The sequence below is a fragment of the Nanorana parkeri genome, unplaced genomic scaffold (genome assembly GCF_000935625.1).
Source record: "Nanorana parkeri isolate BGI_ZX_2015 unplaced genomic scaffold, ASM93562v1 scaffold406, whole genome shotgun sequence".
NCBI classification, from domain to species: domain Eukaryota; kingdom Metazoa; phylum Chordata; class Amphibia; order Anura; family Dicroglossidae; genus Nanorana; species Nanorana parkeri.
This window is the reverse complement of record NW_017306674.1, coordinates 935928-954372: the sequence shown is the minus strand read 5'-3', so window position 1 is coordinate 954372 and position 18445 is coordinate 935928. Positions and strand designations below refer to the sequence as shown.

The 18445-nt window shown below is 41.2% G+C and overlaps 1 protein-coding gene across 1 annotated transcript in view; it reads right to left on the bottom strand.

Moving 5' to 3' along the window:
- Positions 1 to 8868, bottom strand: part of INPP5B (inositol polyphosphate-5-phosphatase B) — a 60688-nt gene extending 51820 nt beyond the window's left edge. The window contains exons 1-2 of the mRNA XM_018559608.1: positions 8830 to 8868; positions 5116 to 5274 (exon numbers count right to left, since the gene is read on the bottom strand). Of these exons, the coding sequence (XP_018415110.1) occupies positions 5116 to 5274; positions 8830 to 8866 (196 nt within the window). The 5' untranslated portion in view covers positions 8867 to 8868. The remainder of the gene's footprint in view (positions 1 to 5115; positions 5275 to 8829) is intronic.
- Between the last annotated feature and the right edge of the window lie 9577 nt (positions 8869 to 18445).

Below are 18445 nucleotides of genomic sequence, written 5' to 3'. Positions count from 1 at the left end.
TGCCCCCATGCACATGCTGTATAGAAATACAACCTATGCAGGTTTTATAAAACATTAGCACATGTTGATCAGATTATTTATTTACATTTAGTTGTTCTTTTATCACATTTACCTGAAAACAATTCCAGGGTTTTAGGTCTTTTTAAATAAAGCCAACCATATATAGGTTAGAATTTCATCTGAACTTTTGTACCAATTTCTGAAAAATCGATTGTCAGAGCACTGGAGTCAACAAATTTTGTATGAAAGTATGTAAATGTGTGATAAGCACAATTTTCCCTGCTGAGGACCGCATTAACAGTTACATTTTTGCTCGTTCAGAGAAACGAGAAGACTATGAATTTTGATTTTTCTTGTGGAGGAATAGGCAGTTGCATCCTGACCTTGGCCTGAGTGTTATCTGCACGACTTAGGGCACACCTCTTCTCCCCTGACGTTAATTGTTCAGATAGAGCATGATAGGTCGAAATTTCTAGAAAATGGTTGTCGATTTGTCCCCATTAACTATTAGACAATTGAACGTCTTGAAAATTACAATTTTCTATCGCAATTCTAATTTTGTATGGCTAACTTAAAGAACACATCATTTCTATGAGGAAATGCATCAGTGCGGAGCTTCTAACTGTGACATTTCACACCTCCTAGTGTGCAAGTTATCACTTCTATGCTATATTGTCATTCTTTTACTTCTGCAACCCAAAATAAAATACAGTGTGGCTCTGTTCTCTTTGGTCAGAAGAGGTGCTTGGCTGGCATTATTGAATTATCAAGCCCTTCCTGAACAATCAAGCTCAGAGAAGAGGAGGTGTATCCTAAATCCTACAGAAAACATTTAGGCCAAAGTGAGGATACAACTGTCTATTCCCTCAGTGCCCAATTTGCAGCCCAGGGGCCATATGCAGCCCTTTGGTATTGACGGTGTGGTATTTTGCAGACCCAAAGACTCCAGGCTACAATGACAGTGATCTAGCAGTCTCATATAGCATGTCCTCAGTCTCTATCTCCTGTAGTGTGTCTCCAGTCCCCAACAACCCCTCTAGCATACCAACAGTCTCTGATCCTCTCCTCTAGTATGCCTGAAATCTTTGACAGTATTGTATCATATACTGAATATTATGTGCAGCCCTTTGGAGCAGTAAGCCCCCCCCCCCTAGACCTTTTACTGTAAGTTGAAAACCACTGGCCTCAAATCATCTCTGAATTGGTGCTGAAACTGTCCTTCTTCTGGAGGGTGACTACTTTTCTTCCCCATGGTCCCAGTGTGTGTTATAAAGTAGCCAGTGCTTCAAGCTCACTCCTGCGATGGACTACAATCTCACGTTTAGTTTACTAATTTATATTGATATTGTAGTCCATAACAGCAGTGAGCTTGGAGCGGTGACTACTTTACAACACACACAGGAACCATGGGGAACAAAAGTAGTCACCCTCCAGAAGGCAGGACAGTTTCAGCACCAATTCAGAGATGATTTGAGGATCTACAGCCGAATGATACACAAATAAGATACTTTTTTGTTACTAGTTAAGGTACTTCAATGTGTTTTTAGGATTTAACTCCTGAATTTAGTGTAACTTTAAGGGCACAGGTTGATGCGACTCTATTATTCTTTCTTTCTAGTTCAAAATTTGTTTTCAAAAGGCATACCTCCTTACAATATTACAAATAATTCATATACTACCCTTAGTTATAAGACATGCCTCCAAGGGTTTTTTTTTACACACAGGGACCTATACTGCATTTAGGGATTCCCGCTGCAGGAACCTATGGATTCTTGGGACAGGAATACCAAGTGTCCCTGTTTAGATCTGGCCACTGAAGTAAATAACCAGGTGACAGTGGCCACATCTGTCAGTGGCAGTCTGCATGTAATTGTACATGGTATGATTACATGCAGTTCAATAAAGATGATTGTCCATGGACGCATCTATCCTGCATCCAGGGACAATCATTTATCCCCATCTGCAGGTAATCTTATCATTTACAATTACTTGTAGACTGCCGCCAACAGATGCGCCCTCTGTCACCCTGTCATTAACGTAAATGGATACAGTGGCCGCATAGGGGATGCCTGGGATACCTGCCGCAAGTATCTGTAGGTTCTTTTCGCAGAAATTTCAAAATGACCCGTGTCAATACAGCCTATACTGCAGAGCAAGTGGGGAAAGCAGACAGTTACCACAGTGTGAAAATCAACCATCTGGCAACATTCCTTTGTCAAAGTCTAATCTCTGATTTGTGAGACTCTGGTAACTAGCTGTCCCTGGAAGTTGTGGTCCCTGGAAACATGCCTGCTCAAGTAAAATGTACACACTGAGAGAGGTGCAGTTATTATTGTTTTCCAGAATAAAGCTGTATAAATAGATTGCGCACTATTTCCAGTTTCCCCATATATGGCACTTTTATGTCGGCCTGGCCTGATAATATTTCTTGGCTAGAGTAAGCTCTTGCAGACTGCTTAAACTCAGCCAGTTCATTTTGAATCAAATTGTAATCTACTCATGAGACAAAACAAAGTGTAAAAACAGTCTTAAGCCTTTCTTGACTAAAAATAATTTGTGTTTGTTGGACAATAGTAATTTTAATCAGAAAGCATAAACCCTGGAATAAAAAAAGAAAGTGTTGTAGGCACTGTTTATTGTGTCGTGCCTTAGAAAAATGTTGGTACATGCAATAGATATATGTACCTGTTGTAAATTTGTTGCATGGAGACATGCTAGGGGCGTCATTAAGGCTAGAGTGTCCATACTGCGGACTTCCAACCTCAGTCCATGTTCAGCCCCCAAGACGCACAGCATCCTTGCTTGCTAGAATGCTGTTGGCCGCACAGCATGATCAACTAGCTCTGAGAGCGAAGCTGCCCAGCCACTGTGTAGTAAAGAGCAGCACAAACATGCCCTGCTCTTTACTACACAGCACCCCCCACTCTGAACACTGGCCTCTCTCTATGTATGCCAGCTTATGTTTGGCCTTGATTACTTCCAGTGTCATTATCTAAAAACTGGCGGTAATTCCTTTATTAATTCCTTTATTAATATACATGATTTATATAGCGCCAACAGTTTGCGCAGCACTTTACAATATAAGGAAGACATTACAATCACAATACAATTCAAGACAAGATGGTAAGGAGAGCCCTTTAGAATTTGTGAGTTTGTGTGAGTGGGGCAAATATGAAGTACCCAAATCTGAATTCTTAACAAAACTGTCACAAGGCTTTCATGAATAAGCTGCAGGACTTTGCTAATGCTTTTTTGAATCATGTCCCAAGGGCTTATTTATTGATTTATTTTTTTTCTTAAAATGGCAGAGGAAGCTGGATTTTTATTTTTACAAAAATGTGTTTTTATCACTAAAGGACTATGGGGTCTATACACAATTTGCAGAGCCATTATTAAAGTGCAATGAAAACATGAAGCACAGCGGTGTAGCAGTTAGCGCTTCTGCCTCGTAGCACTGGGAGTCCCTAGTTCAAATCCAGGCCACTGTGACCAGGTCATTATCTATAAGGAGTCTGCATGTTCTCCCCGTGCTTGTGTGGGTTTCCTCCCACACTCCAAACACATGGTGGTAGGTTAATTGGCTCCTGTCTAAATTGGCCCTTGTATGTATACATGTGAGATAAGGACCTTAGATTGTAAGCTCCTTGAGGGCAGGGACTGATGTGAATGTGCAACTATGTAAAGCTCTGGGTAAATTGTCGGCGCTATATAAATACTAATAATAAATAAATACAAATAATGACCAAACTTTTAGTGACAGATATCACAGTGAAGGAGTAAAAAAACACAGAGGGATCTATTTATAAACAATTCACCCTGTGAATCTCTGTAAACGTTCTTTCTTTGCAAATAGAGGCAAAACGAACGTTCTTAGTTAATTTTCTTTTCAGGTCAAATATAATCTAATGCAATACCACATTATGACCACTAAATGGAGCTGAAGAGCATAGGAAAGAAGTATCTATTTCCTAGGCTCCATCTATTGGCCATAATGTCATATTACATTACATTGTACCTGAAAAGAAAATATTCTGAGAATCATTTTTGCCTCTATTCACACAGAACGAACATTCACAGAGATTCGCAGGGCAAATGGCTCTGTGTATTGTTTATAAATAGTATAAATATGAAGAAGTCGCTTGCACTCCAGCTCAAGTTCAGTCAATATTTTATTGACCTCTGTGGTGTCACAACATGGCGACGTTTCGGAACCCGTTTGGTCCCTTCTTCATGCCTGATGAAGGGACCATACGGGTTCAGAAACATCGCCATGTTGTGACACCACAGAGGTCAATAAAATATTGACTGAACTTGAGCTGAAGTGCGAGTGACTTCTTCATACCTTTACTAATTTGCGTAGGCATCCGTGGTCGCTTGGCACCCAACCGATACTTGAGGGTATTATCCGGTCAGGTGTGCGATGGGTTTCTTTTGATTATTGAATTGTTTATAAATAGAGCCCTTAGTGTTTGCCTCCAGTACCCTTACTGTGATCATATCTGTTACTAACAGCCTGGTCTTTACCAGTTTACAGCACACATGAATATATACACTTGTGTGTACAATCATTCCATGGGTACACATGATAGTACAGCTCCTGCTGCACTTCAATGCCTGGTGCAAGTCTGATGGGCCTCAGTGCTGCAGTCACATCTCTGCCCCCCTCTCCTCCTGCCCATTAACAAAAGACAGAACCCAGGCTCAGTTCCTTGAATGGGCAAGAGGGAGGGGGGTGAAGAGGTGACCACAGTGCTGTGGTCTATGAGACCTGCAGAGCTTACATCTAAGTGTCCGCGGAAGTACAGAATGAGCTGTACTTTCATCTACATGTAGATCAGATTTGACAGCTTTAGAATAAAGCCAGCAGGACAGGTGGTTTGTTTTCTGCCAATGGAATTTATAATTGCTTTGATACAGATTAGCTTTTTGCCTTAGTTTTTAGTTAAATCACTTTTTATTGATTTCTCAAAGTTTTTTGAATGCAGACAGCGTATACAATAATTTGAACATTGTGTTACAACACAGTAATGTACAGTTTTGCCTTAGTTTTAATGCATGCAAAGAATGTTTAGTGAATACAAGCTGTGATGCTTGCTACCAAAACATAAAACCTACCTGCATCCGATTTGGTGTGCCCTACAGAAGTGTGGTTTTGTCCAAAATCTTTTGTTTGAGGCAAACTGCTGACAAAGAAACTGTTAAGATTTGGAAGGCTTCTCTGACAGTACTTTCGCAGCCATGCAAACTGAGGAGCCGTAAGTGCAGGAAGTCTTGCTGAAGGAGATAAACAAATGTACCATTAATTAATTGCTGACAATGAGCAATAGATGCAGGCAATAAACACTGATCATTTTAGCACACAGCATTTTATAACATAAAGTAGACTCAAGCCAACTGTCGCTTTCCTGAAGTTATACTGTAGACATAACTCTGGATGGCCTGCCACATATTTCAATACGTTTTTATTGCATTTCGCATAGCAGCACGCACAGTTTACAAGATCCTTTGCAGCATGGTATGAATGTCAACAGTACAAAAAAGGTCTGAAATTGTAGAACTGGAAGAACAGAGGGACTTCCCCAAGCTATACATTTAGGGCTAGTTTACACCAAACGCGTTCCAGGAGCAGAGCAATTACAGACCGGATCAAAACTGCGTCCCATGTATTCCAATGGTATTTTGGGCTCTAGTTCACACCGGAGCGTTCAGTTCCAGAGCATGTAAAAAAACTGCAGCAAGCCCTATTTTTCCTGCTCTGGAACGCATGCAAACTAATAAAAAAACACATGCAAACGCCCTGGAAAGCACTGAAAGTCCATTCTAGGCTTTTTACAAAAACGGCCTGGAACGCATCAATAACGCGGCAAAAACAATACACAACCCACTGGACTGCATGTGCAGAAACTCATGCAGATCTGGTCTGCATTTGGTGTGAACAAGCCCTTAGACCTCGTATTATCCGGTTTAGAGAGGCCTGCCACAGATTTATACATGGTATAGAAATGTGTGTGGTGTGAGCCAAGTGAAGTACCAACAAAGGGCATACTAGATCAGCAAAAGGGGTTCTGGATTCAGTTAGCTTTATTGACCCAATTTTGCTAATACACAGAAAGAGAAAAGTCCTAAAAACCTATCTGGTACCCAATTTTCATCAAGGTGATTTTTTCAAAGAACCTGTGCAATCTAAGTAGCCATAGAAACCAGTCATTAGAATGTAAAAAGATGGTGTTTATCCATATCTCTGCCCACAATTACCCCTAGCAGCTAGGATAATCTCCATGGAAACCAAGAGTGAAATGTTGTAAAAATCATAGCGTTACATCACCAGGGCAGATCATTACATTTAACATGACTGCCCATCATGCAAACCATACTTACAGCTGGAATAATTCATTCTTCCTTTCTTTAAATACACACTGGGGGGAATTTATCAAAACTGGAGCAGAAGAATCTGAAGAAGTTGCCTATGGCAACCAGTCAGCTTCTTTCTTCAGTTTGTTCAGTTAAGGTTTGAAAACGAGAGGTGGATGCTGTTTGGTTGCCTTGGGCAACTGTTCCGAATGCTCCGATACCTTCCTCAATGCTGGAACTTCCGGTCAGAGGAAGATTTCCTCTGACCAACAGTGCCATAGGGGAACATGGAGCTGGCTTCCCGGGCAATCAGGCCAAACTGCAGACTCAATGCTGATTGGCTGTGAAGATGGCTTTCCAGCCAATTAGCACGGAGCTGGCTTCCCGGCCAATCAGGAAGCCGGGAGGCAAGCCATTACTCGCCACCCGGCTTCCTGGTTGCCCGGGAAGCCGGCTACATGCTGATTGGCTGGGAAGCCGGCTTCTCGGCCAATCAGCATCGAGCCAGCCAAACATGGAGCCGGCTTGCTGGGAAATCAGGATGCCAGGTGGCGTGTCATTACCCGATGCGTGGCTTCCTGATTGCCCAGAAAGCCAGCTCCATGCCAGCAGAAGCAACGGTATTGGTACTAGGTATCGGGGAGTACTGACAGCAAAATATTGGTACCGAAAACCTGGTATCGGTGCATCCCTAGTGTCTAGTATAGCTACTACAAGCTCATGGGCTGATGAACATAATATGTATGTAATTATATTAAAGGAGAACTAGGGGGTCAGTGTTTTCCCCCATAGTTCTCCTAGGGGTCACGGGAGGACACAAACTAGCGTTCTCCCGTTACCCTAAGCTCAGCTGTAGCTCGCGGTATACTGAGACGCCGCAGCCGGAGCGGATCCCGACGTAGATGACGGGATCCGCCCAGCTGCGTGAGTGACAGCTGGTTCTGCCTATCTAGAGGCAGAGCCAGCTGTACCCACCCCCTCCCCCGTCTGTTCCGCCAGTCAGCGATGGCAGATCGGAGCGGGGAGAGGGGAATCCAGCCCTCCCCCTGTCACGGCAGAGAACCGTGACAGGATCGAGAAGTGAGCGAACCTGGTATGTGTTCGCTCACCTCCCGATCTACTGTGCCGACCTGTGACAGTCTCATTGTCACAGGTCGGCTAGAACTATGAGGTGAGTGGAAATCACTCACCTCATAGTTCTCCTTTAACTTACTTACACATTTCAATAAACTTTGCTTTGCATTTTTCTTTTCTTATTTTTTTAAGCAATAAATGAAATATGTTTAAAATCTGCAATTCCATTCAAGTAGCATGTCTGGATAAAAATTTTGAAGGACTTTCAAAAGAAATGATTTGACTCAATGATGGTATCATCAAATGCTCTGATGAAGGTTTTTTTTTTAGGATTTTACACAAACAGTGGAACAAAATTCTAACCAGCTTTAGCTTCATCCTAAATAGCCCAATCCCACTGTAATCTGTCCAACCGGTTACTGGGGCCATTTAGAGGTATCTCTTGGCAATATTAATCGCTTCTAACATCTGCTCGTCTACACCTAGATTTAAAGTATATCGAAAGCCAAAATGTATGTTTTATAGTTTTAGATAAAGTATGGATAGGTTGAAATTCCTGTCACTTTCTTTTTTGCGCTGTCTTGATGGGAATATTTTCCTCCATGTCTTGTCCAGGATTTACAATAGGAAGTGAGAGGAAATATTTTCTAAATTAATTCCCTGCCCTCTTAGACAGACAGGTGTCACCAGAGCAGGTGTCTCCATTGAAAGATTTTTCCATTGCCTGCTCTTCTAAAAAGAACTCAAACATTGAGCATTGAGAGGGTGAATTTTCCCAGAGGAAACATAAACAGCAAATAAACCTGATGGGGTTCTAACCCTTCAACGTTCTGTCCAAAAAAAAAAAAATTACAGGTTTTGGCTTTATATATTAGTGAAAAGTTTAGATTCGGGTTTTAACTATTACTTTTTCAGGTGTGATGATTTTTTGCAGGTGTGATAAGAGTTTACAAAAACACTTAAAAATGATTATAATGATAATTCTTTGTGCTAAAATTATGGTGACGAAACGCCCTTGTTCAAAATGACCACCCTAATATTTAGAAATCAGGAATACACCGTAGACGCAATCTGTTGCAATGTCCCTTTTATTTTCAGATCTGCCCTAGAAACTACATAGGAAAAATCGGAATGATCCTAATAAACAGTGGAGACAATATTTCATCACAAACATAATACACGAGACTCCTTGTTTATGCCGCTTGCTGTAAATCAACCGAATGTTCATCTCCAAATGAATTACAATTTGCTATTGGCATTGTCAACCAGTTAAATTGAGCAACATACAGAAAGACAACCTAAAAACACATTTTTATATGTTAATATAAGCAGGACAGACATCTAATAAGAGCCTTTACAGCAATAATGGCTCCCCATTGCCTATTAGGTATTCACGAAACTTACCTCCTGGAGATTTGTCATTTTCTGAGGGCTTCATCATTGTTTTCAGGGTGAACACCGCATGCAAAATTAAAAACTGTGTATCTTTACACGTTGCATGGAAACATGAAGGCTATTTTGTGCGACACAAGCAGAATCATGCCCTGGGTAGCAGTACAAGGAAAGATAGCAAGTACTCAACAATGTGGAGTATTTACAGAAAGTGCTCTGTACCCTCCTGTCTCTGCTAAGATAAATAAAAGGAAACAGTGCTACAGATAGTCCGTCCTCTGTTAACCTCTCAGCTGCTCAAGAAATACACAGTGCCTTTCAGTTAATTTCAGAATGAATGATCTTATAAATGCCATTAGCTTGTGCTGCTTAGACATTTTGAATGGTGAAAGCGATGAAGCACATATATTGAGCTTGTCAAGCTGGTCATACACGTTACGATTTCTCTTGTTCAGCCGAACAAGAGAAAAATGCTTGATTCCCCTCGATTTAGGGGTTCATTTATAAAAGTTTCACCTGGATACTGTTTGCATGGCACTAGCAACCCTAGATGGCACTGACAGGTATAGGAATTTCCCCATAATCTTCGTATTCATACAGCCAGCTTATGGCGCTGTCAGAATACGCCAATTAGCTGCAGTCACCGTTCAGCCAACCATCTTCTCTGTCTGGCTCCTTAGACAAAAATTGATTAGAAGATTGGCATTTGTGGAACTGGGTGGTGCAGGCACTTTCGCATTTTGGATGATTCCTGTTGGATTGGTAGAAATTCAATACATGTATGGCCAGCTTTAGTCTAAGGGCCCTATTTGTAAAGCTACAAACATGTTGCCTCAATTTGCTAAATCTCACTTCAATTTTAGTTGTGGTGATTTGGGTAATTGATAAAATATCCAAGTCAAAAACATCAATGCAAAGAGAAGTGAAATAAGCTTTTTGGAAGTATTGTAGCTGATTGTTGTGTTATACCTATAGGCGTTTCCTATTCTAAAAGGGGTACAGTAATGAAGCAGGGAGCCTGGCAGGTGTTCATGTGAACTCCGGCCCAGCTTTCTGCTTGGATGGGAAGCCACAGTGATGGTCCCTCACAGATTCCCAGGTACAGAGGAATGCAGCTGCTATGTGAGGAATGTAAGTGGCAAGTTCTGCTGCGCTACGTATTGCTGAGCCAATCACAGAGAGATCTTTGTGATCTATCCACCGCCTCAGTGACTAAAAACATGGTGCCTGCCGTTGTGGGTTTAGTGTTGTGTTCAACGCGATTAGGGGGTGCCCAGGCACACATGGCACACCCCCTGCGCACGCCTATGGTTATACCTAAAAAGCTAATAAAATTCATGTTAAATTTATATTGTAATTGTTTTCCCCCTTAGAATGGGGGAATCTAGTCAATGGATCCTTTGGACCCCTTACCTGTTAAACATAAGCCCCCTGTACCAGTAGTATTACCAATGCAAAGACTATGTTTCGCTTTGTTTTATTAACATTAGCCAATGTTATAATTTTATTGCCATGGCACTATTTGTAATGTTTCCTCCAGATAGTAAACTGGTAAATGGGTCATTAAGACCACTTGTTAGTAAACCAAACAGCAACATGGCACCTTTAACACCTACAGGAGCATAGCCCAGCTCTGTACTAAGGACTCGTTCACTCATGTCCAGTGAGCTGTGCTTTTCTGCAGACCACAGCACATGTATTCAGGGCACGTGTGAACAGGGCACCTAGAGGATAATCTATTTGTCCTGTTCACACCAGAGGCGTCCCCAGGGACAATGTCACCTGGTGTGGGCACCGGGTGCCACCCACTGGGACGTCATCACGCACACGAATAAAGACCTCAAGCTTACTTAACTGCTGGTGACCATCTTGGTGAAGGATGCTGGCAAAGAGAGGAGGGGACGTTCATTCGGCTGGGTCCCCTCCTCTCTCCATGACCGAGTGCCCGACTTTACAAAGGGAGTGACACCAAAATGACTGTCATTTTGGTGTCACCCACTCTCAAGGTTTCACCCCGTGCAGGCCGCATTCCCCTGCACCCCCCTTTTTGATGCCACTGGTTGACACCTTACATGTGTGGTGGTGTGTAGCAAAACGCATCTCAATGAACATAGAGTGAACAAGCCTGCTGAAACAAGTGCCATGTATTGCTTATGAATGGAGCACATGCGATGATATTCCCTTCCCCCTTCCCTCATTCTTACATCATTTACTAATTTTGTTTCATGACCTAATAAAATCACACTTCTATCCTTCTATACCATGCAGTGTATTTTACAAAGGGTAACAAAACCATACATATCTGGAATTGTTTCTTAACAAAATTAGAATTGTTAATATTAAAATGACTTTTAGCACTTTTAGAAGGAGACACTGAAAATTACATTTTGCCAAAAATTCCTACAAAAAAGTGATTTATTTCCTTTATAAGTAGGCCTCTTCGTATTATATTTTATCCTGGAAATGCAATAAAAATGATACTGTATAAGGATTTGTTATTGCTTTTTACATAATATTGCGAAGACTATGATAGTACAAAATATATTAGTACTATTGTGCAACTAATTTCATGGGGATCTATCTACCCACAGTCCTTAGAATGTGTAAAATATTAAAATCAGTTACAACTGTTCCATTAAATGTGCCCTGATCCTTTGATTATATTTGTACAAGTTTCTTTATGTAGGATTAATATTCCACTTTATTTTGCTTTAGGGCCCATTTACTTCTTTACGGTGCATTAGGCAGCTCATTCAAAATGAATGGGAACCCAAGGCACTCTAACATGATCAACAAGGCAGGTGACCCTTTTTTCTAAGGCAATGCACTACAATGCTTTGCTGTGCCTTGCTATGCGCTGCAATGCAGGTACGTTGCCTTAGTGCATTGGGCTGCCATTCAAAATTAATGGCAATACAAGGCATGTCACATGCATCGCAGCATGCTGCAAACGTGATACTGCAACGTGGAAGTATAAATGTTCTCTTGTTGCCTATCCTCAGTCTTCATCACACACTGCACATTCCAGGCAATGTAAATAGCACGTATTTGCACTTGCGGTAGCATATTGATTCTGACAGTGTATTGATTTATTCAGGGTTTTTGTGCAAGTTTAGACTACAAACTGTCATTTTAAAACATATAATTATAGATTATTGTGCTATTTTTTCTGTATTTATGTGATTAGATCTCTATTATATACTCTGCAAAATAAGATGTGTTTATGCAGGAAAAATCTACTTTTGTACTGTTGTTTCCTGCTAGCTTTCTGAATGTGAAATATTTATGCATACTGTACCTATGTGATGTTGTATTACAGCCCAGTTTAGTTCAGTAAAAGTCGGAAAATCAGTAGAAATTTGGGATTAGACAACTCTCACTAGACCTCATTCATCAAAGTGGAACGCCAGAATTTTTTTTTTCTAGATTTAGATACAGTGGGGTAGAGCTACAACCTCTGTCAGGTGTTTAATGCTGCTGGGGGGGATCTGGACATACCTCTTGTCCTGGGGAAACAACTGAAAGTGAGAGGAAATGCTCTCAAATTGAGTGGAAATCCCTGTACAGTTTTTTTTTTTTTTACCAAAACAAGTGTCCCCATTGGAAGATTTTCCCTTTGATCATGTTCTTCATAATCTAGTGGGAAATGTGAAATGTACATTCTCAGACATCCCAACCTGCAAATACTAATTTCATCTAATGTCATCTCCACCCCGCCAAGGTCCTCCCCCACGGTCGCTGTCAGAATACAAAATAGAACACAGATAGAAAGGGATCCCCGGAAAGGTTTACTCTGCTAGATAGAGCAGAGTGAACCTTTCCAGGATAAACATTTTCTCTCGCGGGCGTCAGGGAGCTGCTATCCTATAGCAGGAGACTCCTGGATCATCCGGGAGAGTTGGGATGTCTGCATTCTGCCTTACATTATATTCTGTCAACAGTCAGATTTTATCTCTGCACTGACAGCAGAAAACCTGACAGAGGTTCTAACTCTATCCTGACAGAGGTTCTAATACACTATCCAAAGCTTGAGACAAATGTTTAAGTTGGAGCTCCACTTTAAGGCCATTTGTATTGTCTGGTAGCCCCCAATCAGACAAAAACCTAAAAAGGTGTACAGGCATTTTAAGAGTTAAAGTGTAGGTCCAGCCAAAATGTTTATTGTTAGATTTTGGATAAAGTGGGGATAAGTTGAAATTGCTATCTGGTGCTCCATTAGTTCAAACTTCCCTAACTTTATGTTCTGGTGACAACTAGGGATAAGCTCGTGTTCGCACTGAACCTGGTCCGAACCTGAGCTCCTCTGAACAAGAAAGCGTCATGGGCACTTCCACCCAATAAGCTGTAGGCCAGGCATTCCCCACCCACAGCTGTAAGAAAACAAAGGGGCGGGATGCTTGTGCTGATGTCATTTACCTAATCTGGCCACATAGCCTTATTCGGTAAATGTAATTTAGGCAGTTTTGCTGATTCACTGATGTTGGCTATACGCGACACAGCATGTACTTAGTTCTACGCTCCTCTGCTGGTTCCCCTGCGTACTTGATATTTTATCTCTCTGGTCCTGACATGCTTCTCCTTTCATTCAATCAGATGAATCGCTTGCGATTCTGCCAGTATTTGAGTCCATAATACTACCTATGATGTTTAAGCCCTGAAGAAGGGGGAGGTCATTGAATTCCCAAAACATGTTGGCTGTTCTGTGTTGTCTTTTATGAACCCATTCCACTAGTAAACCTTTTTGGACTCTCAGTCTCTCTTTTTTGGCGCTCTAATTGGACTGCATGCATGCATATATAATTTACCAATTATAGGGATGTAACCATATAAGGTCAGTGATGTCACTGCATCCTTTGCTTACATCAAGCTGTGTTTGTGCTAGCAGCTTCTTTTCTTGTTCGAGAGGAGCTCCTTCCGTGTTCAGAGGTGCTCAGGTTCGGACCAGTTTTGGTCTGAACCTGAGCTCATTCCTACTATCGGTAACAACAATTTCACCAGACAGGAAGTGAAGGTAGACTGGTGTAAATGTGTCATGTTCAGAGGAAAACTTGAAATCTAAGCTAGTGCTTTAGGGCTAATAAACTGGAAATGTTTCCAGTTTAAATTATTCTATTCAGACACATTGTGCATATACAAGTTATTGTCATGCTATGACTCAAAAGTCGGAGTAAAAAGCGTACAGCAATCAAAGTGTTAAGTACTCGCATTCCATAACTACTAGATCCACTAGGGAGCTGACTGAAGAATCCTCCTCCCTCCCTCAGGCCTGGGAAAAAAACACAGGGCGGCCTTCTTAACTAATAAGGAATTCTTTGACCTTTTGGCTTTGTGCTCCAAAAATAGCACAATGTCTCTAAGACTGCATTGCTATAAAGTAATTTGTAGATATCCTTAAAGGGGTTCTAAACCCTCCGTTTTTTTTGCCTATATCTACTGCTAGCATGCAGTAGACATAGGCAAGAAGTGTAAAAAAAACAAACCGCTTAAAGTCCTTTTAAACTTACCTCGTTATCGCCCCTCGTTCCCGCGCCGAGAATCAGCAACTGCTCGTGCGGCCGCAAAGGATCTTGGGGCGGGCGCATGCGCAGTTCCGATTCTCGGCCGGGAGACGAGCAGAGACGCAAGGTAAGTCTATGGACGCGTGCACCCGACTGCAGACACCGCTGGATCGGAGAGACAGAGCAGTCAGCGCTGGATCGGAGTGACGTCACACCGCTGGAGGGACAGATGAAAACATGGCGAAAGAAGAGGAAGATCGGAAAAAGAGACATCATTTAAGGTAAGTGCTAACATTTATATGGGGGGGAGGGGAAAATGTTTTTGCCTTTAATGTCACTTTAAGGATAACACATTTATTTCTTCAAACAATGGCCATGCACACTGTCTTCTTGCATGTACAATTTAGAAAACTCTCAAACATTGCATAGATTTCATTGATATATTGAAATTAATTCCAAGTGAGTTGTGACCAGTAAATTTGTCTTGATGAGACTGTATATACAAACATGAATTGGTCAAACAGAGCCAAAGCTGCAATAGCTATGAATTATTACAGGATCTTATTTTGATTAAATCTTGAATTAAAATTGAAAACTGGAGCAGTTGCCCATGGCAACCAATCAGCTTCCCTTCTAAGTCTGTTCAGTTACCACAGGGGTAAACCCGTAAACTTCAAAGATGAATCCAGACACCAAGTTATGTAGTGGAATACAGTCCTTACAGGATGTCTCCAACTAACAAGCAGATCTGAATGCACTGTGTGATTGGGCATCTATTTGGCAAATTAGGTTTAATGTTGATAAATGTAAAGTTCTGCACTTGGGGACTAAAAACATTAATGCGTCCTATACTCTAGGGGGAGTATGTTTGGGGCAGTCAATGATGGAGAAAGATCTGGGTGTTATGGTAGATCACAGACCCAATAATAGCATGCAATGTCAAGCTGCAGTTTCTAAAGCAAGCACAATGCTTTCTTGTATTAAAAGGAATATAGACTCCAGAGAGTAATCATGCCCCCGTACAAAGCATTAGTAAGACCTCATCTGGAATATGCAGTTCAAGTAGTACTAAAGGCTGGGAGTTTTTTACCTTAATGCATTCTCTGCATCAAGGTGAAAAACACCCTGCATTAAGGTAAAAAACTAAAGGTTTCATATCACTTTCAGTTTTGGGCACCAGTTCAAAAAGGTTGTTGTGGAACTTGAGAAAGTGCAACTAAGGGCAATTAAACTGATAAGAGGCATGGAGGAGCTCAGCAATGAGGAAAGATTAGCTGCACTGAATTTGTTCTCTCTCGAGAAGAGGTGATTAAGGGGGGACATGATCACCATGTATAAATACATAAATGGTCCATATAGTGAGCCAAATGATTTACTTTAAGATCAGTGCAGAGGACAAGGGGTCACTCTCTGCATCTGGAGGAAAAGAGGTTTAACTTTTGCATACTGAAAGGATTCTTCACAGTTAGAGCTGTGAAAATGTGGAATAGACTCCCCCAGGAGCTAGTTCTAGCTAGCTCAGTTAACCATTGTAAAAAAAATCTGGATGTATTCCTAAATGCACAGAATATAACTAGGTATTACCTTCTTATAAGAAAAATAAGCACCAGAGATTGTTGATCCAGGGAATATGCTTTATTGTTTTTTGTTTTGCCTTCCTCTGGATCAACTGTCGGTAACTGTGGGCATAGCGTTCTGTTTTAGTTTTTTTTTATCTCTTGAACTTGATAGACTTGTGTCTTTTTTCAACCTGGCTAACTATGTAACTATGAATCCAGATTAAACAACTAGACATTGCCCATAGATATTACTCTTTACATTTTTGTCCAAACACTTACAGTCACTGTGTTTCCAAATAGCTGCCTCCAACTCTCCAAGTTCTGTTTCCCTGAACTTCCTGTCCAATGCAAGATTACAAAGGACAAAGTAATCTCCAGAAGCTGTTCATCTACTAGCTTGGGTGAGGGAGGAGCAGGAGAGTGGATCGCCTTGTTGTGTATGTGGAGACACACACAGCTTACTAGCACACACAAGGGTGGCTTCATAGGACCCTGCAAAGGGAAAGAAGCTACCCTAAAACAGGATATCAGGGCCAGTGCTCAGGGGACCAGCTGATTCTGCAGGAAGCGAAAACTTTTAAACATCAAGAAGGAGCACTTTTTCCTTTTAATATCACTTTAAGATCTGAACACGTAAGATAAAAGCTGATTGGTTGCACAGCTGCTCCAGTTATGATAAACTGGATAACTTGGATGATAACTGGATGACAAAAAAGTACACAGTGCAATGTGCTGGGATCAGCACTGTGCTCGGGCACTACACACCAGACGCTGTGCGATTAGCACAACTTCTGGTGTGAATGGGCACTTAGAGTCACTGTCCTACAACAAGCATGCAGTTAGTAAAATCACAACTCCTGCTCTGCATACATGTTCCATGTTAGTGACTCAGAAAATACCTTTGTTGACCTTTGGGTCAACATAACTGCCAGGCAACTAGAATTTTCAAAAGGAGAATTCAGCAGTGTTTCCACCAAATAGATCATGCTGGGAGGGAACACACTACAGAGGTGTATACTTGTTTGTGGCGTGTTTATAAGGTTAGTAAATCAACCCCTATGTCTTTGTTATATACTGATTTGCTTTAAAGGTCCAATTTGTACATTTCTCCTAACATTTTGCATATATTTTTCTAACTTTTAGGGAATTATAATTAACAAGATACAATACAATCCACAATAAAAAGAAAAAAAAAACAATTGTCCTTGTGAGACCCTACAATATATTTTTGAAATTCTGATAATACTGCGTTCAACTGCAGAAACAAACACAGCACACAGCTGCCAAGAACTGAATTCATTCTGCTGGTGGCAATATACTGTGTTTTTTATCTCTATTTGGGAAAACATTCAGTTTAGTTTGGCAACATTCAATGAAAACCTTATGGCCATGTATTGTTTTAAAATGAAGTTACCGTACATTTATTGATTCTTGTTTTTGCTACCCGACAGGATAGGTTTTTTCTTAGTTCTTGTATAAGTGCCCAGCAATCCCTGCATTTTATTGTGAGACCTTGGAAAGTCATAAAATACCTGGTGATCCTGCCAGTCCCCTTAGCAAAAAACCCCTTCCTGTTTGTTGTTGACCATGCTAGGCATGGAAGAAGATCTGTCCCAGTGTGGTCAGTTTGCATCTATGTTTACATGGAGGAAGTCAGATATCAGCTGCCACATCCTTCGTTCAAACTGCTGTAGGCAGGAAGTGTCAAGGAATGTCGATCATCCCTGTATCCCAGCTTACAGTCTGAGGACTCAGAGGTCTCCGGGGAATTAAAGAGCTCCTTGAACCTGTGATATCAGCAAGTCTCCACCCTCAGCCCTTGGAGCTGGGGAGAGAAGAGACAAGCGTGTGGTAATGCGATTGCCAATAAAAAGGTATTTGCAGTCACTTTTTATAATTGATAACTAGGCAACAGATTACTGAGTGTATGACTAAATGTGCTTAAAGGCTACCATAAAATAATAAAAATAACATCTTGCTGTGCGCATTAGAGCAGATTAGTAATTCAAGTGAAGCATAAGTGAGCAGAAAGAACATGTATAGTAAATCTCCCAGAAATCTGGGGTAATACAAACTGAACAAAAAAAAATACATATTCAAACATTACCATCATTGAAAACCATGTGTCAAAATGATCACTGTTAAATCTTTTACTTGGAGTTCATTGAAAAACACAGGTAGTCTGAAACCATTGGGGTTATACTGCCACCTGCAGGAGGATTTGACTCTGGCAAACAAAAACTGTAGGCTGGTCCAGGTTATAGCCCCTGCTACTACCAGTATGTATCATCACCTGTGTCTCTTCATGGACTTCAATAAAGGATTAGTACAAAAATCGAACTATATCTGACAGGGTCTTATGAAGCTCAAATCCCATTGAGGGATTTTGCACAAAGGTCTTAATCATAGACTGGGAAGCCAACAGTGTCTATAACAGCATAGAAATGGCAGATACCTGGCCCTTGATGGTATTAAAAGACAAATGGTTCAGACCCAGCTGTAGAAAGAGAGGATCCATCCCACAGAAAAACTTCTGGGGTGAAAGCCCTTAAACCCGCACTGAGCAAAATT